General features: G+C 37.9%; 1 protein-coding gene across 10 annotated transcripts; it reads right to left on the reverse strand.

Annotated features, from left to right (window-relative positions):
- Positions 1–702: 702 nt before the first annotated feature.
- tiprl (TIP41, TOR signaling pathway regulator-like (S. cerevisiae)) lies at positions 703–20,525 on the reverse strand. 10 transcript variants are annotated; one of them, XM_040150697.1, is made up of 9 exons: positions 20,348–20,525; positions 18,932–19,056; positions 14,551–14,730; positions 12,269–12,368; positions 11,983–12,114; positions 11,361–11,456; positions 10,049–10,111; positions 9,776–9,839; positions 1,277–1,417 (listed from the first exon to the last, which is right to left on the reverse strand). In XM_040150697.1, the coding sequence occupies exons 1-9, from the start codon at positions 20,423–20,425 to the stop codon at positions 1,392–1,394; spliced, it is 864 nt and encodes a 287-aa protein (XP_040006631.1). In that variant the 5' UTR covers positions 20,426–20,525; the 3' UTR covers positions 1,277–1,391. The 10 variants fall into 10 exon arrangements, with proteins under 10 accessions (XP_040006630.1, XP_040006633.1, XP_040006636.1 ...); XM_040150698.1 differs by lacking the exon at positions 1,277–1,417 and adding an exon at positions 7,014–7,033; XM_040150696.1 differs by lacking the exon at positions 9,776–9,839 and having other exon boundaries at positions 703–1,417; positions 20,348–20,524.
- Positions 20,526–22,306: the final 1,781 nt, after the last annotated feature.

Here is a 22,306-nt window from a genome sequence, read left to right on the forward strand (position 1 = left end):
CTTACTGGAGGTTACCCAATTCTTTGCCTTTTTGGCATAGTGCTACTTTTTGCGTTTACCAGGGACAACAGGAACGGAATGGAAGCACAATGGCTACAGTGTTCGGTATGGACAGAGTTTAGCATAAAGCTGCAACATAACAAAATGTTTAAAAAATGAAGGGGTCTGAACACTTTCTGAATGCAATGTAGATTCATTTTCCCAAAACTTTTGCAGACAACTGTATAGTTTCTTCATTTTCGTTTTGTTGTTTTACAGGTTTAAAAAAGTGAAATAGCTAGACACTGTACTAGCCACTCAGTTCAACAGTGTGGCTCATTGGTGTGTTTTCAATATGTTTTTTTCTCGTTCTTTGTAGTCACACACACTAAGGGGAATTATCTTGCTGGATGAATAATTCCATATTTTAGTGATGTAATCACGAAAAATAAATGCAACATCAAATCACCAAATTTGCTCCACGCACACTGCAGATGGTTTGAAACTAAACACAGGTGATGGGTTGATTTGCAAATCAACATTTAGCTGGGATGAAATTTGATTTGGTGATTTGGGTTGCATGTTGAATTAATTTAAATTCTTATTGTTAAAAAACCCTTTTTGGTGTTTTGCACAGCTGAAGTAAACCATTAACATTCATTAATATTCCCCAAAAGAAAAAGTATCCAGCGCAAGCAAAACAAGCTAGCTATATTTACACAAACAAAATTTATTTGGCAATATGATAGACATTCACATAGATTCTGAAGGTGTTTGACTTATAAGTGGAAAACAAGCTTTTTCACCTTCTATTAGTCACTGTAGAAAATACAGTTTCCATATTTACAGAAATTCTTGAAGACTTTGGCTTTTTTGTTTAGTTTTTACAAATACATTATCGATATACTAATATTACAACCATGGAAACAACAATCCCACCAAGCCTTACAGTATGTCAAAATGCCTATCAAGTTGACAGTGAAAGATGTCTCATAAAGCAAAATCAGGTCAAATATGAACAAAGCCAGAAGCTAGACCAAAGTGTTTAACTGGCTTAAAAGATTCTATACTACAGAGCATCAAGATGCGCTGGGAACATACTGAAACTGTCAAAATTCAGGTTGCAGATTTAAGAACACACCATCATAGTAGTCACATATAAAAACTATTCCTGTAAAAACTATTCCTAAGATATTTGAAGGGGAGATCAATGGTTATGTTAATTTAAGAATAAGGATGTGGTTTAAGACTACTATTCTTGTTTTTCATCAGGCAACACATCAATGTGGACCTTATAGTATAATGGTCACTGAAGGACTTCATTAACAGCTGTCTGAGGCTGTATCATAGGAAGCTCCAGCTTCTCACACACTGTCAGCTTCAGGGTTAAGTGCTGGGCGATTTCATTAGGATCAGTGTATAGTGCAGCAGGAACATTCTGAAGGAGAGAGTAACATCTGTTAAAATGACAACAACAAATTCAGCACATCATATGAGATTTTAAAACATTAATCTTCAAGATTTTAAATTTATAGTCTTTTAAAGGCTTTGCATAAAATCAGGTGATGAAAGTTTCATTTAAAATTTACTGTCATTAAACAAAATGACAGTTTTAAATACATGTTGATACAGAATTTTTTTATGCAAATATTGTACCAAGGTGGTAAGATTTATGCAAATTTCTATGATGAGTTTTATTTTTTGTAAATTTCAATGGATATAGTGTCGATATATAAATATGTTAATGTTGGGATTGTTTTTCAAATCAAAGAAACAATATATTGGTGATGTAGGAAGTATGTTGCGGTGATGAAAGGGTTTTTATGTTATTATATAGTGGCATTTGGAGTGTTGCTAATTTCTTTAACAAAAACAGCGATAAGATGTATTTGTTAAAGAGTAATTATCCATGAGAAACCAAACAGACTTTATGTAAGAAAACAGTGACCAAATCATATTTACACATACGTACTCTGTGGTCATTTTATTAGGTACACCTGTAAAATATAATGCAATATAACAGCTTAGCAATAAATTCCACTATTCCACTCTTGCCACTGTCAGAGAGGTACTGATTTAACTATATGTTTATTGTTGAGAATGAAGTTTGCACTGGTTTTGGAGTGGACAGCATTATATTGAGGTATTTCTAATGTTTTGCCCATTCCATTTACAAACGTGAGGCATGCAGCCACCTCTCATATTTGTCAACAATTTGGGAGAAGTTCATGTTGCTCTAGTGATGGGAATATCTAGAATAACTCCTCTCAAAAAGATGACTATTTCCAGAGCTGAGCTTACAGCAACCACTTTAGCTGTATAAGTATAACTCTGAGTGAGGTGACCCTCGGATTTACACCTAAACCTTTGAGAGTCCATCATTTGAACACATAGTTAATCTGTCCTAAAGCACATCTGCACTTAGACCGAGAGATTCTATCCCTTTGTGGCCAAGCGAACTGCTGTAATGCATGACTTGTCAAAGGAGAGTCAATGGAGATTTGCTGACTAAACAAAATCCTGCAGATGATGCTTCATGGGGATTAAATATTGAATATTTCCTGAGGTCTAAAAGATGGCTACAAGGAGCAGAACGTCTGAAAAAGGAGGAATTTCAATGGACTTAGACACCAGACAAAATGTTACAAATGTTTCTCCGAATGATCCAGAAGTGAAAGGGGTTGTGATTGAAATTGGAACAGTCAGAAAAAAGCTGTAGCTTGGATAATTAACTTTTTTGTAGAAGATATTGAAATGAACAGTTAGGTTCATAAGTATTTGGACAGTGACACAATTTTCGTAATTTTGTCTCTGGGTGTACAGAGACAAAATTACCACAATGGACTTGAAAGAAAGCCATTAAGATATAATTGAAGTGTAGACTTAATTCTTGGTGGTTTGACAAAAATATTGCTGTAATTTAGCAATTAGCGCCATTTTTATACATAGTCCCTCAAATTATATAATTTGTGACACCGTCCAAATATTTATGTGGCGCCACCACCAGGCCGATTGGAAATGTATTGCTTGCGAGGCATTAGCTCATTTTTTCGAGGTTTTGGTGCCAAGTGTCATGTCTATAGCTTTTTCCAGCTCATGGCAAATTGAGCAACAGCATATGATGGCATATACTGATGAACAGGCCACGTCCACACGCACCAATAAATATGTCACTTCAGATTTTGATTAATACTTGCCCCCAGATCATGGTCACCAAATTTGGTGAGATTATGTCCACAAGGTTTTGAGGTACACGTTTTTGGTATTTGTGGTGCCCCCTATGGGCCGGGCTCAAAATGCATTCATAGGCATATTCCCTAACACAGATTGAAAATATTTACCAAGATTTATGGTAATTGGAGAAGTCAATTGGATTTAGTGTGAAGGGCATGGCCCTTCCAAAATTGCATTTTAGGCCTTAATTACAGCGCCACCATCTGGCTGATTGGGCTCAAGTTTCTTGGGAAGCTCTTGTACATCATTTCCAGGTACTGGGACAACTATCACATTTATAGCTCATTCCAGGTCACAACAATTTGAACTGATTTGGCAGAAAATTAATAAAAACTGGACCGGTAGGTAGGCAGGTATTAACGTGGACCAAGCCCCCGTCGCAAATTTCACCTGGCGGCCTGTCAAGGTAATGGAAGTTGGACCTGTAAACCCACGTGCGCGTTGCAAGTCTCAGACATTGGAAAAAATTCCACCAAGGTCGGATTGTTTCTGAGGGATATTCCAGAAAGCAGAGTTAAACTAGCCTGGCATAAACCCAGGATTTGGGGTTGAGTGAACCTGTTGCAACTTACCCCATGTTTTGGGGTAAGTGATCCGACAATCATTTAATTTAATTTATGCAGATTGGCCTTCAACCTAAAATAGGTTTAAAAAAAGTTGGTTTTGAAAATTTTTAATTTTGTGTAAAAGTGCCACCTGGTGGCTAATATGCACCACAATTTGCACAGAACCTTGTGGCGTAGGCGTGGCGTGGCAAACTACTGGCCCACATTTTGTGTTAATCGGACAGGCCTATGCTCTTTTAGTGAGCTTATGAGCTTTTTTATGTGTATGATTTAACAAGTAATACACTTGAGGAACCATTTCCTCAAGAGTCTAGCAGCCGAAAAAAATATGCATGGAAATGTCCATCCTACTCTTAGTGTCCTTTAAATTATAGATCTACCCTGCAAAATCCCATGCATTGACCTGATCATTCACCTGATCCTGCTGCTTGTTCCATGCCTTAGATTACTCATTCCATTTACTTACTTACTTACCTAACTTACTTTACTTACGTATGTATTCATTCATTTATTTATGTAGTTTGAAAAAATAGCTAGCAATTCCACGATTCTGCAAATTTCTTGTTAATTGAACTGACTCAGTGGGACATGGCCAAGTTTTGTGTTCATCGTACTGACTGTTCCAAGATATAACATCACTTCTTTTTACCCTGAGGAATATATTCCTTTACAATTTTTACATTTTGTGGACTATCGAAGTTCTTTTAATAACTTTAAATCATGAGAGTCCTTAGATGCTACATGCAAGAATTTATGCAGATTGGACCTCAACCTAAGATGAGTTTGAAAAATTAGGTTTTGCATATTTTTCAAATATGGCCAATAAGGACCAAATTTTGTACATAACCTCAGTGTGACCAAGCAAACTACTGGCCCAAGTTTTGTGTTAATCATATGGAGTACAAACTTGTATGAGTACAAGTTTTTCCTTTATAAACTTTCCTTTTTTTTTTTTTTTATAATTTGTGATTATGACAGTACAGGGATGATAGGTGCAAAGTTTCATGTAGATCGCACTTACAGCCTAAGAGTAATTTTGAAAAATAATTCTAGCATATTTCATAATTTTGCAACAAAAGCACTACTTAGTGGCCGATTGGTGCCAAATTTTGCTCAGTGGGGCATGACAAAGTACTGAACTGAGTTTTGTGTTAATAGGAGTAATTTTTGCTAAGATATGCAACACTTCCTGGTTTGACTGCAGCCTATAGGAAGTTCTTCCTTGATAACTTATGTTTTTTTTGCAAAATCCAAATTATTTTGATAAATCTTGCTCACGAGTCAATAGATTCTATGTGCAAAGTTTAGTGCAGATTGGACTCAAAGCCTAGGAGGAGTTTGAAAAAGTAGGTTTTGCATATTTTGCAGTGAAAAATTAAAGGCGGAAATGGGTGTGGGCTATATCACAAGATTCAGCTAAATTCAGGGGACGTGTGAATATAACATTTTTGAATATGTTTTGTACAATGTGGGACTTGCTGGCCAAAACGCGTTTACCTTGCTTGTAGTACCACATGTCATTTTTGTGTCTGACGTTTGCACCATTCTATATCTCCCCTGAAAATTTTACTTACATAACTTTTACTGTGTATGCTGCAGTACCACTTTTACCAATGGCAGAATAATAAAAAATTAATAAAAAAAATAAAACCTGAGCGATTACAGAAGGGTTCTCAGCACTGAGTCATGCTGGCTTTGCTTGTGTTGCTTGTGTTGCCCCTAGCCCCCCTTGGGCTTTGACCCCTAAAAAAAACGATATAAAAACAATAGGGTTCTACCACTTCAGGGTTAGAACCCTAATAATAATAATAATAATAATAATAATAATAAATGGTACTACATTAAAGTACGAAGTCTCAGCTTTAATGTGAGTAGGTTCATGTCAATATAGAAAGAACTATGTGGGAGATATAGGCCCTTCAACACATAAAACCCATAGTTTGCAGGTTCAAAGGTAACTGGACAGATACACATGAAGTCAAGACAAAATTATCGTAATTAATATTTTCTGAAAAATCCTTTGAAGTTAATGGAAAATCCTGAAATGCATGCTGAGTCAGATAAAGATCAGGCGATTGACTTGGCCAGTCAAGGATATTCCACCTTTTCACCTTGAAAAGCTCTGTGGTTGCTTTGGCCATATGTTTTTGGACTGTTGTCCTGCTGAATGATGAAATGTTGTCCAATCTAACAGAATCTGAGTGGAGAAAATGCCCCGTGTATTACTCAGTACGCATTCATCCTGCTTCAGTCAGTCTATTAGTTTAGTCTATTAGTTTTTAATAAAAAATAATAGTTTGAGCGTCATTATAATCTTCTTCACTTGCATGGTCATGTATTTACCCCTCATATTGATGGACAACTCCTCCATCTCAATCTACATGAAAACTCTCTACTGTCAAATCAGCTATGAGCCCTGTGTGAGCTCTTTTGTGCAGAAACACTGAAATAACACACAGATGTCCAAGAAACATTTCGTAGCCAAGTGTCCAATTGCTTTTGAACCCTTGCAATTTGGGTACTAAAAAGAGCTATATTGCCCACACAGTTCTTTCTATACTGATGTAAACCTACTCCAATTAAAGCTGAGACCTGGCACTTTAATGCAGTAACCATTAATTTATTTCATATTGAATGTGCCACAGAGTCTGAAGAACAAAAAATGTGTAAATGTCCAGATAGTTATCATTTGGACTGTATTTTGGTTTCATTTTTCTATTTGTTAACCTTAATGATCTGAAATGAAACTGAGACCATGTCCACACTAAGACAGCTACAATCGTAAACACATCTCTCAGTTTTGGCCCAGCGTTCAGACTTAAACGGAGCTTTTCCAAAACGGCTTCTGGAATGTGTATGTTTGAAAACAACAGCTTGGCATTGTAATGTGTATGGGGAAAATAGAGCTTAACAACAATGTAACAACAATGGCAGATGGCTTTCTTTGAGTGTTGTTCTCTTTATTGTCTACTTTGATTGCTTGTTTACAGTTAAACATAATTATTTATCATATACAGGCGGAAAAGCAACGTACGGGAAGATGTATTTTGTACTCACAGTTGCTGTACAACAGATCTGTACAAGGTCAACGTTATTAATCAACATTACAAAGACCAGGCTGGATAAGGGCTGGACGAACCAGTGTGTGGGGGACAATTTTGTGAATGAAGTTGTGGTTCCTGAAGAATGGCTTGAAAACTTCAGAATGTCCTGGATATTCTTACTTCATCTAAGTTAGCGATTACGTCCTCACACTAAAGGCCAGACAACAGGAATGATTTAGTTTAGAGTTGTGGTGGAGGGTGAAGATGCCATACCTGTTTTTCTGCAGGGAGACCTGCATACCACCTGATGCCCAATGTGATTAAAGAAGATAAAGTGCATTCACAAAGTATTCAGACCCCTTCACTGTTATCATATTTTGTTATGTTGCAGCCTTATGCTAAAATAGTTTAAATGTATTTTTTCCCTTATCAGTACATACTCAATACCCCATAATGACAAAGCGGAGACAGAATTTTAGAAATTTTTGCAAATTGATCAAAAAAAGTTAAGAGTAAAATGGAAAAACTGAAATGTAACATTGATGTAAGTATTCAGACCCTTTACTCAGTACTTACTTGAGGCACCTTTGGAAGTGATTACAATTTCAAGTCTTCTTGTGTATGACACAACAAGCCTTCCACACCTGCATTTGGGGATTTTCTGCCGTTCTTCGCTGTTGCAGATCCTCTCTTGCTCTGTCAGACTGGAAGGGGAATGTCGGTGGACAACCATTTTCAAGTCTCTCCAGAGATGTTCAATTGCATTCAAGTCAGGCCTCTCGCTAGGCCACTCAAGGACATTTTACAGAGTTGGCCCAGTCAGAGGTACGGAAAGCTTTGGAACAGGCTTTCATTGTGGATACAGTTAGGTGCATAAGTATTTTGACAGTGACACAATTTTCGTAATTTTGCCTCTTTACATCACAATGGATTTGAAATGTACGAATCACGATTTTATTGAAGTGTATACTTTGCAGCCACACATGCCCATGCCATAATTTTGCCTCCACAATGTTTGACAGATGATGTGGTATGCTTTGGATCATGAACTGTTCCTTTCCTTCCTCATACTCTTTTCTTCTCATCATTCTGGTACAAGTTAATCTTGGTTTCATTTGTCCAAAGAATCTCGTTCGAGAACTGGGCAGGCTCTTTTTTCTTTAGATTTTTTCTGGCAAAGTCTAATCTGGCCTTTCTATTCTTTAGTGTTACCAGTGGTTTGCATTACATTGATTGTAGACTTAAACAAATGATACACCTACCTCCTTGAGAGTCTTCTTTACCTGGCTAGATGTTGTGAGGAGGTTTTTCTTCACCGAGGAAAGAATTCTGCAATCATCCATTTAAGTTTTCTTCCATGGTCTACCAGGCCTTTTGGTGTTGCTAAGCTCACCAGTGTATTCTTTTTCTGTATTTCTTTCTTTTTAATAATGAACCAAATTGTTGATTTGGCCTCTCTTAAAGTTTCCCCATCTGTCTGACAGGTTTAATGTTGTTTTTTCAGCCTAATGACAGCCTCCTCCATTTGCATCAATGCCTCTTTGGACCACATATAAAGAGTTCCCATGAACAGCTACCCAATGCAAATTCAACACTTGGAATCAACTCCGGATCTTTTGTATGCAGAATGTGTCATGAAATAACAACGGAACAGGGCAAACCTGGCCATGAAACTGATCAATTGTCAATTGTCCAATTACTTTACCATCTGAAAATGAGGGACTATGTAAAAAATTGGCTGTAATTCCGTAACAGTTAATGTGATATTTTTGTTAAGCTCCTTGAATTAAAGCTGTAAATCATTAAAGCTGTTTCAAATCCATCGTGGGGGTGTTCAGAAGCAAAATTATGAAAATTATGTCACTGTCCAAATACTTATGCACCTAACTGTACCTCTGTTTTTTGCTCCGTTCAGCTTTCCCGCATCCCTGACCAGTCCCCCTGTCCTTGCTGCTGAAAAACATGCTCACAGCATGATGCTCCCACCACAGTGCTTCACCATTGGGTATTCAGCAGCTGATGAGGGGTGCCTGGTTTCCTCCAGACAAGATGCTCAGAATTGAGGCCAAACAGTTCAGTCTTGGTTTCATCAGACCAGATAAACCTTGTTTCTTGCAGTCTGAAAGTCCTTTAGGTGCTTCTTAGCAAAAGCAGGCTTTCATGTGTCTTTCACTGAGGAGAGGCTTCCATTTGGCCACTCTGCCATAAAGCCCCGATAGGTAGAATGTTGCAGTGATGGTTGTGTTTCTGAAAGTTTCTTCCATCTCCAGACTGTATTTCTGTAGCTCAGCCAGAGTGACCATCGGGTCCTTGGTGACCTCTCTTACCAACGCCCTTCTCCCTGATTGCTCAGTTTGGCCAGGCAGCCAGCTCTAGGAAGAATCCTGGTTGTTCTAAACTTTTTCCATTTAAGAATTATGGTTGTAAATGCAGAATAATTTTTTTGTAGCCTTCCCCAGATCTGTGCCTCAACACAGTCCTGTCTCTGAGCTCTGCAAGCAGTTCCTTTGGCCTCATGGCTTGGTTTTTGATCTGATAAGCGTTGTCAATTGTAAATCCTTATACAGACAGGTGTGTGCCTTTCCAAATCATGTCCAATCAATTGTGGACTCCAATCAAGGTGTAGAAAGATCTTAAAGATGATCAAGAGAAATCGGAGGCACAAGCTAAATTTGAAAAGTGTCACAGCAAATGGTTGTGAATACTTCCGTCAATGTGATATTTCACTTTCTTTTTTAATAAATTTGCAAAAAGTTCCAAAACTCTGTTTTTGCATTGTCATTTTGGGGTATTGAGTTTAGATTGATGAGGTAAAAAATGAACTTAACGATTTTAGGATAAAGCTGCAACCTAAAAAAAGATGATAAAAGTGAAATGGTCTGAATAGTTTCTGATGCACTGCATAAGCACTCGTGATCAAACAACCAAAGTTCCATACATACAATTACATACCTAAGCCAGCTTCACCACAACAACTTGGACCACTGACGGAGATCATAAGATGCAGTTCAATGCCCTGGAAAAAGCTAATAAATAGACTGTACTAGCTTAATGGCAGTTAAGATTTTTTCATTAAACTACTGTTTTAGGTCAAGAATGAATTTCCACGCTAAAAAAACACAATTTCTTTGAAAGTTTTCCATGGGAACCATGAGCAGAGCCCTGACCAGAGCTCTGCGGATTCCTTTTTTGTTGCTGGTAGCTTGTTATCAATACATAGCTCACCTTCAGTTCTGCTACTTTGCTTTCCCTTGTGCTGAACTCTCGTAGCATGTAATTCTTTCCAGCCTGGAATCAAAAACAGGATCACCATACATTACACATCAGAGCCTTTACCATAGACAGTGTGGTATAACTTCTGAACTTCTCCTACATTTACAGTGCATTCAGAAAGTATTCAGACCTGTTAACTTTTTTCACATTTTGTTACGTTGCAGCCTTAAGCTAAAATAATTTAAGTTCATCTTTCCCCTCATCAATCTACACTCAATACCCCATAATGACAAACGCAAACAGAATTTTAGGCATTTTTGCACATTTTTTAAACGGAAAAACTGAAATATCAAATTGACATCCTGTAAGTATTCATCACTCCCAGGACTTTGCCAACAAGGTTGGAAAAATAAAACTGGACTCAGATGAAACCATGGTATCCTATGATGTCACTTCACTCTTCACATGTATTCCTACCACAGAAGAAATTAAAACAGACTGCTACAGGACATCACTTTACCCAACAGAACCAACCTCACTCCTGACCACATAGTGCCTTTTGCTTGACCTCTGCCTGACTACCACCGATTTCCAATTCAATTAAGGTTTCTACAGACAGAAGCACGGCTGTGACATGCGCTCCCCAGTGTCATCAATAGTGGCTCATCGCTACATGGAAGAAGTAGCTCTTTTCCAGTAGCTGCCCCCAGCCATTGGTTTAATTATGTGGATGACATGGGTCAAAATCAAAACCCATGAAGTTGAATCCTTCACACATCAATGCAGTAGACAGCAACATCAAGCTCACTCGTGAGGATGTCAGTCCCAGAGCTGGCCACCCAGCCAAACTGTACAATGGGGGGAGAAGGGCCTTGGTAAGAGAGCAAGGACCCGATGGTCACTCTGGCTGAGCTCCAGAGATCCTCTGTGGGGATGTGAGAAACTTCCAGAAAGACAACCATCATTGCAGCACTCCACCGATCTGAGATTTATGACAGAGTGGCTAGATGGGGCCTCTCCTCAGACTGTAATCAATGCCAAAAGTGCTTCAAAGGTGTACTGAATAAAGGGTCTGAATACTTCCTTTTAAATAAATTTGCAAACATTTCTAAAATTCTGTTTACATTTTTGTCATTAAGGGGTATTGAGTATAGATTGAGGCAAAAAATTGTTTAAAAAAAATTTTAGCATAAGACTTCAACATAACAAAATGTGAAAAAATTGAAAGGGTCTGAATACTTTTTGGATGCACTGTAAATTCTATGACTAGCTCATTATACGACGCTGTACTGCACTTTGTCCTGGCTGGAGGAAACCAACTTGCCTCGTGATACAGTCGTGTGTCATTTATTCTAATCAGCACTCCATCCACTCGTAAGAAGAAGCGCAGCAAAAGGAAGAAACTGGTGGGCATCACCCTCTGCATCATCAAGACACACAGCAACATGTTACACTGCAGAGTCACTCTCACGAACACTTTCATTCAAACTGTTTGAATGTAACATTATATCTGATACAGTATATTACAGTAATGTAACAAGCAAGATTTGGAATCAGTTAGGATCACTATCATTATAATTTCTTTTCTGAGCTTGCTAATCTTAAACCAAATGCCACCACTGAAATTGCCTGCTGTGCTCTCCCACTCCCCTACCAGAATACATCTGTGGTATAGTTCCAGGAGCTGACTACATTATAGGCAAATTCCAGGTGTGAACGTGTGTAACTGTGTGAGTGTGGTTCCTGCAAAGGAAAGCTGGGATCTAAGTAATTTTCCCTGAATAAAGGAAAGTTAAAGAACCACTGCCTCAGTTAATTAGGCACTGATTAAAAACAGACTCTGGCCGAAAATAAAATAAAAGCTCTACGCAAATGTGTCTCTCTCTTAGATGTAGTCCTCATTTGGATCAGTAGTATCAGCTGTTTGACAGGAAGACAGTACTCACAATTTTGACACTGATCATTGAGACTCCATGGTCATGCAGCTCGTCCTCGAACAGCAACACTTCATCAAAGAACATGATCTGTTCCCGAGCCTTCAGCTTCTCCATGTCGATACGTTCTGCTGTCTCAGTCACCTTCAGATGAACAATAGGTAGAAAACAAACACAGATGGAAGCAAAGCTCTTCAAAGACACAAGATCACTCTCCATATTTCTGAGAAATTCGACGATACACATAACAAAGGTCCTGATGATACTGTGTTCCATTCCATTAATGAAAATGACCCACCTTTATCTGCATACCTTCTCCTATCAGAGTGCCTCTGTAGTCTGTGGTGTACGTCCAGTCGTAAGGTCTCACCACCTCTTTGGAGTGTTCGGAATCAGCTCTGGAAGAAAATCACAGATATTAATGTAACTATGCAGGTGATATAGTTTATGGCTCTGGGGATTAGCTGCTTTAAACTGTTTATCTTTTACATAGTTTTTCAACAAAAACTCAATTTTCAAAAGGGAGTTTTCTTTCTTTTATTATTTATTTCTGACAGTGTCCCTGTATGTTATGTTTTGTGATGTCATGTTCTATCAGTGTAGGGTTGACAAGCTCACAATTTGAGAGCAGCCTGCAGCTATTAGCCTGCACACGTGGCTATTCTGATCACATCCTGTTGTCTTATTATTATCAATTGACATCCTAAATGTAAATCACTGCTCTCATATGAGAACAAATCTTTTTCATTAATGGAGCAAAACCGCACACCTCACAGGGCCAATCACATACTAGTCACAATCTAAACAAAAACTTGTTTCAATGGTATTTTCTTCTAGCAATTATTTTTCTGCCTGATTTGGCCTGACCTGTTACAAAGAGTCCACATATTTCGCAACGAACTCAAATTCCTTAGGATGTAGTTGAAAAAATTAGATCTGATACATATGTTGGATACAAGTGGACAAGCTGGTGATGGGCTAAAAGCGAGTCAGCACAGTATGCATTACTACTTTAAAATCCCCAACAGAATTTAGAGAAAATATCCTCAGATGAAAAAGCCACAGGTTAGTATATGTTCATTGTTAACTCTTTGATTCCCAAATCAGACTTTCTGTAAACCCCATTAGTGGCAGTAGTAGCAGCATCTCAAATATGATTAAATTGTCTGTGGACAGACTGCAATTCATTCTGAGGGAGGGGACCTCTGTGTTTTGCAAAACTTTGCCTAGAAAGAAATATTCTAATGTCAAACTGGTTATACTGAAAATACTGTCAATGTTTGAGCAAATGTTTGTGAATCATTTTTTTCTTTTTTCTATTATTTACTTTGTTTCTTTAAAGTAGGGTTGCAATGTTATGAAATTTTCACGGCATGATAGCCATCTCAGAAAATTTCCCCTTATCACAGTATACAGTATTTCTCAATTATTGTTAGTTGTCAGTTATTATGAACCTTAAAGGAATGAAAACAGAAGGGTTTTTTTTGTTAAAGCATTTTAGTTTACATGTTAGCACAAGTGGTGGGGGAAGTATTCACATCCTTTACTTAAGTATTAATACCACACTGTAAAATTACTCTGCTACAAGTCCTGCATTGAAAATGTTAAGTAAAAGTATATAAATATTACCACAAAAATGTACTTATATTAAAAGTAAAAGTACTCAATGCAGAAAAATGTCCCCTGTGACTGTTACACTATATTATATCATTAGATTATTACTCATTAATGCATTAATGTAAAAGTAGGATTCTACTGTTGTAGTTGGTTGAGGTGGCGCTATTTTAAACAATTTTTTGTCCAACTACAACTAATGATTATTTTCAATAATCTGCTGATTATTTTCTCCACTAATTGATTGTTTGGTTTGGAAAAATTCTGAAAATATTGAGAAATGCCAGCACAAGTGCTCTATTATGAAAATCGTTGCCATTGTCGATAGCACATTTTATGATCAACGTTTACATTCCCATGTTTTTTCAATAGGGATTAAAGTTAAACAGGACACATGCTTTGATCTGCAGAGGGATGGTGTTCTTAAAGATGGGTGAACATGTGTCCTCCTTTGGCAGCCACTTTGCGTCCACATTTTTTGTAAGCCATATATCCGTCCTCATGGACAACCCCATGTCAATTTCTGGGATATCTAAGTAATCCCACGCTGCTCATTTTAATCTCTTTTTCAGGGGATGGAGATTGGTAATATCAGTAATATCAGTCTTGCTTCTCTCTGCCATTATTTCTGCTGCATTTGCGTGTGGCGCCAGTTGCCAAGTCTGCATTGAGGAGGAGGAAAGGAGATGCGTACACACAGGTGAGATTCTCCATTCAGTTGCATTATTTTTTCCAATACCCGTTATAAGCAAATGTACATGGTATGATAACCCTCAATTTTCACACCATGGTATACCGTTAAAATGGTATACCACTGCAACCCTACTTTAAAGTAGTATGGCTGTTTTTTTGCTCATTGTATCTGAATGGTAGGCCACACCTGTTTTAGATCTTTCATATATCAAATGTTAACAAAACAATCTTCCAGCAATGGCCTTTAGTAACACGCTGTGATGCTCATCTTACCTGCTCTCCTGCCATTCCTGAGCACACGCCACCTTGACGGCATCCTCCATGTTGTTTACTCTCTTAAGGGCATCGATGGCATTAAATTCAATGCCATAGCCATCTGTGTGTTGGATGCGCAGGACATTGTCCCCAAACAGCATCTCTGGAAGGGAGGGCATGCTCATCTCTTCTGCTAACCTGGAAAGCAAACAACAAACAGCTTACCTGGCTAATGCGAACACTTTGAAATGATGACACTGGTCTCTCTAAGGGAAAACACACACACACACACACACACACACACACACACACACACACACACACAAATTCTATATTCACAAATGTTTCATCAGTATAGCTAGGGAAATTAGTTTGCAATGTAGTTTTTGTAGCAAAATACATTTTCCTGTTACATTTTGATTTTCCTGGTTTCCAGTTATTTACCAAACCTTGCGAGAATATCACATATACATATCACAGAATATTTTACTTTTGTAATTTTATAGTTGTTGTTACAATATTTTTCGTGTTGTACAAGCATATAATAAGTTTGCATTCAGTATGTTATCTGAATCTCCTGGACAGTGTATAGAGTAGCCTTCATCCACATTAAAGCCAGTAAAATTAATAAACCCATATTTTTCTCTCTTGATGGCTGTGTGGCTTTGCAACCCCCTGTCAACCTCCTGTGATTTGCCTTTTCAAATGTCAGTCAGTATTGTAGATCACACAGTACAGCTGTTGCCACCAATTTATGTTCATGTTGATTTTGTCAGACCTGGTCATAAAATAATTATACGATCACAACAGCTTAGCTGGTTTGTTCGGTTAACATATAGTATGAGCTGCTATTAAATCATCGTTTCATACTTGCTTTGCTTTCCAGAGTTCCATGGTTTTGGTTGGTCAGTGCAGGTTTTTTTACACACTTAAGACCGAATCAAAAATAAAGATCTATGAGGTTGAAACATACAGTGGCTTCAGAAAGTATTCACACCCTTCACTTTTTTCACACTTTGTGCTTTAGATTTCATTTTAAAATCAATGGCATTCCAAATTGTGGTCAGGTACATCGTCTTTGCTTTAATTATCCATGAGGAGAGTCTAGCACTTGGTTGGACCCCACCTGTGGCAAATTAAATTTACTGGACATACAGATGGGTGACAATTTAAAGGAAAAACATGAACAAATGAGTGGAGAGACATAACAAATGCAGATGCTTACACTCGGGTGCACTGCATGGTGCAATTAAGCAATTAATTTCCAATCATGCTCTGTGGTGTATAAAAATGCTGAGGAGGCCCAGTTGATTCTGATTTTGTATCAAGATGGCAAGAGGAAAGATAAGTGACTTTGAAAAAGGTTTTATTGTTGGGGCACAGATGGCAGGTGATTCAGTCACAAAGACAACTGGCTAGTGTTTCAATAGGAACAGTGACTAAAGTGACATTTTCATTGAGATTTATGGGAGAGATATCAGTAAATATGGTCTGAAATTGTGGTCAACAGCGTACATTTGATGACCGTGAAACTCATGCATTTAAGAAAAAAAACAGAAGAGCAACTCTTACTAGGTGACTAAGAATGTCAACGCAGGATTTGATCAGAGTGTGTAAGCAAGAACAGTCTGTCGCCAATTACATAGAGAGGGATATCTTGGTAGGGTTGCAGTGCATAAACCCCTAATTACAGATGAGAGATGAATGCACATTTGAGTGGTGCAGAAACCATAGGTGCTGGTCTACAGAGATGTGGAAAACAGTGATTCCCTTAGAGGGAAGGGTCATTGCAAACCCATATAAAGTTGCACTGAGTGATCACCTTTATCCTGTGATGACACATTTATATGAGGGTGGGTCTGGCCTCTTCCAGGATGATAATGTCCCCATCCATAGGGCACAAGGGGTCATTTAATGGTTTGATAAGTATGAAAATGATACAAATCATATGCTATGGCCTTCGCAGTCACCGGATCAGTCACACCTATGGCAGATTTTGGACAGACGGGTTAGACAGTGCTCTCCGCCACCATCATCAAAACACCAAATAAGGGAATATCTTTTAGGAAGAATGGTGTTCCATCCCTCCAGTACAGTTCCAGAGACTTGTAGAATCAGTGCCAAGGTGTACTGATGCTGTTCTGGTGGCACTTTATGTTGGTTTTTCCTTTAATATGTCACCCGTCTGCAGTTTAGAAAGGCAAACACCTGTGTACATAATGTCCAACAATTCACATTGCATATCGGGACAATAACCAAGCCTTGAGGTCCAAGGAGCTCTCTGAAGACCTCTGTAGACCTGATAAAATTGTGGTGAGGCTTAGATCAGGGCAGGGGTATAAAAACCATTTCTAAAGCTTGGAGTGTTCCCAGGAGCACATGGCCTCAATAATTGTTTGGAACCACCAGGATTCTTCCTAGAGTTGACCATCAGGTAGGTGACCAAGAACCCAAAAAGTCACTCTAACAGAGCTTCAGAAGTCCTCTGCAGAGATGGGATAATGTGCTGGAAGGACGACCATCTCAGAAGTTCTCCACCAATCAGGCCCATATGGTAGAGCAGCTAGATGATGTAGTAGTAAAATCCCCAGAAATATACTCTATGTGCCAAGATATACTAAGTATATCAAGAATATACTCTGTGTGTTACAATATAGACCAGAATGTATTGGATACTGATCAATACATCTGACATTTTAATGATATTCAAATTCAATCATTAGGCCTGTAGTAAATAGAAGTAGTGTTATGATTAATCTGAGTTGGGAAATGATTGCTGTAATACACAGTTGGGAATATTAAAGTTTTTTAAAATGTAGCCTAAGGTGCCTTGTAAATAATGGTTTCAGGACATGCCCAGTCTTACCCAGGCAAGCCAGGAGGGTGGGGGGGTTACAAAAGGTTCTGACATCGTTGTTTCCAGGTAGATGTGGAAGACGTGACCAAATAGTGAAAGTATGACACCATTATTTTCTGAAGATGTGAAGTTAATTTTTGAAAAAGTAGGTGGACAACCCACCAGCAAGGAGGAGCAAATTTAGGGTATAAAAGATGATTTCTAGCTATGCTTTCTTCAGTTGGGTTCTGGAGCCAGCTCGGGTTTATCTCTTGTGAAAGGATAAACTTTATTTCATTGAACTCTGATCATCTCTAGTGAGTTTTGTGATATTCACTGAAGTTAAAAGTTGGAAAAGAGGTAAAGAAATACACTCTGGCCCTGATCTGGCCATCTTACCCTCCAACAATGAAAGCCATTTTAAGTAGAAAGCATGTCACAACCCACTTGGCAAACAGCATTTAAAGGACTCTGAGGGCAGGAGGAAAAAGATTCTCTGGTCTGATGAGACAAAAATTTAACCCGCTGGGCAAAACTCCAAACAATTTATCTGGCCATCACCAGGCAATGCTCATAACCTGGCAAATACCATCTCTAGGGGGAAGCATGGTGGCGGCACCATCATGGTGGTGCTTCTCAGCGGGGACAGGGAGACTGGTCAGAACTGAGGGAAGGATGAAGGCAGTCAAATACAGACACGTCCTTTAAGAAAACCTGCTCCAGACTGCACAAAACCTGTGAAGCACCTTAAAGCACGACAATAACCCGAAGCATACAGCCAAGAATGAGACTGAGACCTGAAGATGGCCATATCAAGTTGAGCAAAGCTTGTAGAAGAAGACTCAAAGCTGTAATCGCTGCTGAAGGGGCTCCCAAAAAGTACTGATTTAAGGGTGTGAATACTTCTGTAATTAAAAGATTTCAGTTTATGATTTTTAATAAATTTGAAAAATTTCTAAAAGCATGTTTTTGTTCTGTCATTGTGCAGTGTAGATTGTTGTGCACACAACCGGAGACTGGGACAACAGTTCACATTTCAGCATGGGGATAACCCAGAGAATACAGCAAAGACAACGCTGGAGTGGCTTTGAGACAAGCCTCTGACTTTCCTAGAGCGGCCCAGCCCAAGCCTAGACTTAAACCCTTAGAACATCTGGAGACACATGAAGATGTCAGTTCACAAACACTTCACAGCACTTGAGAGGATCTGCCACAGAGAATGGGATAAACTGCTCAAATCCAGGTGTGCAAAGCTTGTAGAGACTTAACCAAGAATACTCGTAGCTGTAACCATTGCCAAAGGGGCCTCTACAAAGTACTGAATTAAGGGTCTAAATACCTTTGTCAAAGAGAGGTTTCAGTTTTTGATTTTTAATAAATTTGAAAAAAAATTCTAAAAACATGCTTTCACTTGGATGATTGAGATTGATGATTGATTGTAAATCTACAACACAATGAAGAGAGCAAAAAGTGAAGGTGTCTGAACCCTTTCTGAAGCCACAGAGTTTAACAAGTAAAGGTTAGAAGACAAGTACAAATACAAAAGTCAGAGGAACATCTCACCGTTCAAAGTCTTTGGATTTCATTATGTGGTTTTTGGCAGCAGTCACTTTCCATGGTCCAAAGGTGAAGTCCTGCTTACTGCTCTTGAAACCATGTGACATCATCGTGGACAGAGAATCCAACATCTACTACAGGAGAGATCATTAGCAGATTTTTCAAACAGATTGGACTAACAAAGGGCATAGTCAGATTTTCAAGCTCAATTAAAATTGAATTTCGGTTTGTCATAGTTTTGATATTGTGATGTATTACAAAAAAAACTCTTTTTAGTGAATGTTATCTTGTTGTTCTGGTCATTTCTCAATTTTTTCTTGCAAAGACATGTTTGACTTTGAGAATATAAGGGGCTGACTGCTAGTTGTCTGCCATCACTGTTAGCTACTTTTCAACTGTTGTAAAGAAACACGGAGCTGACTGAGTAGGATGGGTTGAGGTCAAAGCTCTGTGCAGGCTTTGGTGGGGGCTACGGAGCTGTTCTAGACCTGCAGAGGGACAGCACCCCTGAAAAGGTCAAGGGGTGGCCACAAAGCAGGTCTAATAACATTACAATTCAAATACCACAGTTAATAAGAAAATGGGAAGTAGGAGGAAAACACACACAACAACGAAAAGGCAGTTCACATTAATACACCTTCATTTGTGCCATCTATTTCTGGCCACCCCAACTCCTTTTGTTACTCAACTCACAATTAAGCTACACCGATACTGACAGTTAATTTGTTTGTTAACTGCTAGTTGTAATTAGTCTTCCTTTCCATTGCTATGCCTGTTTTAAGGAACACAGCCAATAACACACCCCTCATGTTTTGTTTAAGAAAAGGGAATTGTTGACGTATTTAATGGTCATGTTAATAATATACAAATCTACAATTTTAACTTATTCCAATCAGCTCAAAAATTGTTTTTCCAAATGCTCTCTGTAGCCTCCACAGAGGTACTGGGAAAAACACATAGGGAGTCACTTTATCATCTATTCATTGATAACGTTAGCTTTAGCTATTTAGCGTCGTTTAAACGCAGTATCTATTAATTTTAACAATATTCAAGCTGTCGAACAAATAGTTCGGCTACTATTTATTTACTCATAGCACATATATTAAACACACATTTGCTTCGTTGTACTGATACGCCCTGTTCACCAAAAATACCTATCAAAAGCAATTCGAAATGTATTTCCTTCAATTTCCTTAAAGACCCGATATCGATTAACGTTTCCAGATGTACTACTTTTCTAACGCTCATGTATAAGCACAACGTTCGAATGAAATGCTCTCGGCTTCGCTCTGAGTCAGACTATATCTTGTAGCGGTCTGGGTGAGGTTGAACATTAATGAAAGCCATCAATGACTAGGAGAAAAGGGTAAAGCAGCACAACTGTGCTATACAACGTAGATTAACATAAATAAATCAGTTTACCTCGGTCTTGTTGTCAACTGTGTCATACAACCATATCATGGAGGTACTTGAGTGCGCCAACAAAACCTGTCCGGTCATGTTAGCTACGCTCACGCTGTGGTTCCGCCACTTCTTGGTGTCAGTTTCCTGGCGTTCGTGTCCTTCTACAAACTCGAGTAGCACCCTGCTCTTGCTGCATTCGTTTTCTACGTGGATCCATGGAGGCCTTTCTCATGATTCTTATTAGCATTGTAAAATTTCACTTTGTTTAAATCTATGATGATAACCAAGGTAAAAAAAAAAAATTTCGGTACAATTGACACAGGCAGAAACAGGTCGTTTTTCGTTTTTTAAATTTTGGGCAAAAAACTGAAAACGGAACGCCTTGTTTTCCTTTCCTGACAAAACAATTTTTTTTATTAATAAACATTTTTATTGAAGATGTACAAAGCGAGTATGGCAACAATAGCATTCCAGAGGTATGTGTGAAGTGCAAACAAATTGCCAAAGGGAACAACATAGTAATCGGTTATAAACATCTCACAATACATAGAGAAAGTGCTTTTATTCCTTTTACTAGTTTTAGTACAATTTAAATTAATTAAAGGAAAAATAACAAATTTGGGGGATGATTTCTATTCTTGTGTATGAAAAAGTTGGCCAGACATAGAATAACTTTACAACAGAATTGATCATTTTTGTTTTGCAAGATCCTACCAAATTTTGTATTGTCCTTAGAGATAGAAAAATAAGGATAGGAAATTATGCGATTTTATGTTTTATCCAAGATTTTAGCCAATTTATTTTTACATATTTTCAAGTTCCATTGAGGCAATCAAAATCAGTAACTTTTAGGCCTCCATCCTTTACTTCTTTAACCATATTATATTTTGTTTCTCCAAATGAAATTTAGATTTATTTGGTGAATAGATTTCAGCTTTTTAATGTCATTACAATTGTTAAGATAAATTGCTAACATTTCTGAAACTAATATAAAACAAACATGGTGAAATTGGACAACCTTAAGGGATTTCTACATTAATCTTAATGCTGGGAGTGATGCCGTTAGGTAGTATGACACAGCTGCTAATGTACAGTCCACTAACTAAATTTCTAAATTTAACTTCAACACTAAAATGTTTAAGTACCAAAAAGATAAATAGATGCCCCATGGAATCAAGGCTTTATAGAAATCAAAAAAAAAATTAAATCCAATATCTTCAATTAGGTTTCTGTATTCAATAATGGCCATTACCAGCCTTATATAATTGTGGATTGATTTTTCTTTTGAGAAACCGTATTGTGTTTCTGCAATAAGATCCCTGTTTGAAGACAAGTGATGAAAATGTGGGTTAGCAGTTTGTAGTCTGAGTTTCTCAGAGCAATAGGCCTTCTGTTTTCTATTAATCTGGGGTCTTTGTTAGGCTTTGGAATTGAGATGATTATCCCATGTCTTATTGTGGGTGGAAGTATACAGGTTTGAAATATTTCCAAAAAAAAACTGTATAAAAAAGTCTCCTAGGAGACCATCTGAACCAGGGGCTTTGTTAAGAGAGAGGCAACCAACCACCGCATCACGTTCTGCAATTGTTATTTGATTATCATACGTTTGTTTGAATTTATCTTCTACTTTGGGAATATATTGTATTATATCCTTTAAAAATGTATGACAGTCCTTATTAGGAATTTAGATCTGTAAAGCTGACTATAAAATTGAAAGATATCTGAGATTAGGTTTTCATCTGTGATCTTTATTATCAACCATCAAGGATTTGATGTTATTTTTTTCCTTTCTTCTTTTCGCAAAACCACAATAATATGCTGAGTTTATTTCCCCCTCCTCTATACATTTAGCTCTAAACCTAATAAAGGCCCCTTGTGCTTTTTGAATTTAAATTTTGTCTAGTTTACGTTGAAGGTTTAGTATTTTCTGCGTGTCATCTTCAGTAGGGTTAGGTTTATTGTGGTCTACTGTGCATT

The sequence above is a fragment of the Xiphias gladius genome, chromosome 17 (assembly GCF_016859285.1).
Source record: "Xiphias gladius isolate SHS-SW01 ecotype Sanya breed wild chromosome 17, ASM1685928v1, whole genome shotgun sequence".
NCBI lineage: Eukaryota > Metazoa > Chordata > Actinopteri > Istiophoriformes > Xiphiidae > Xiphias > Xiphias gladius.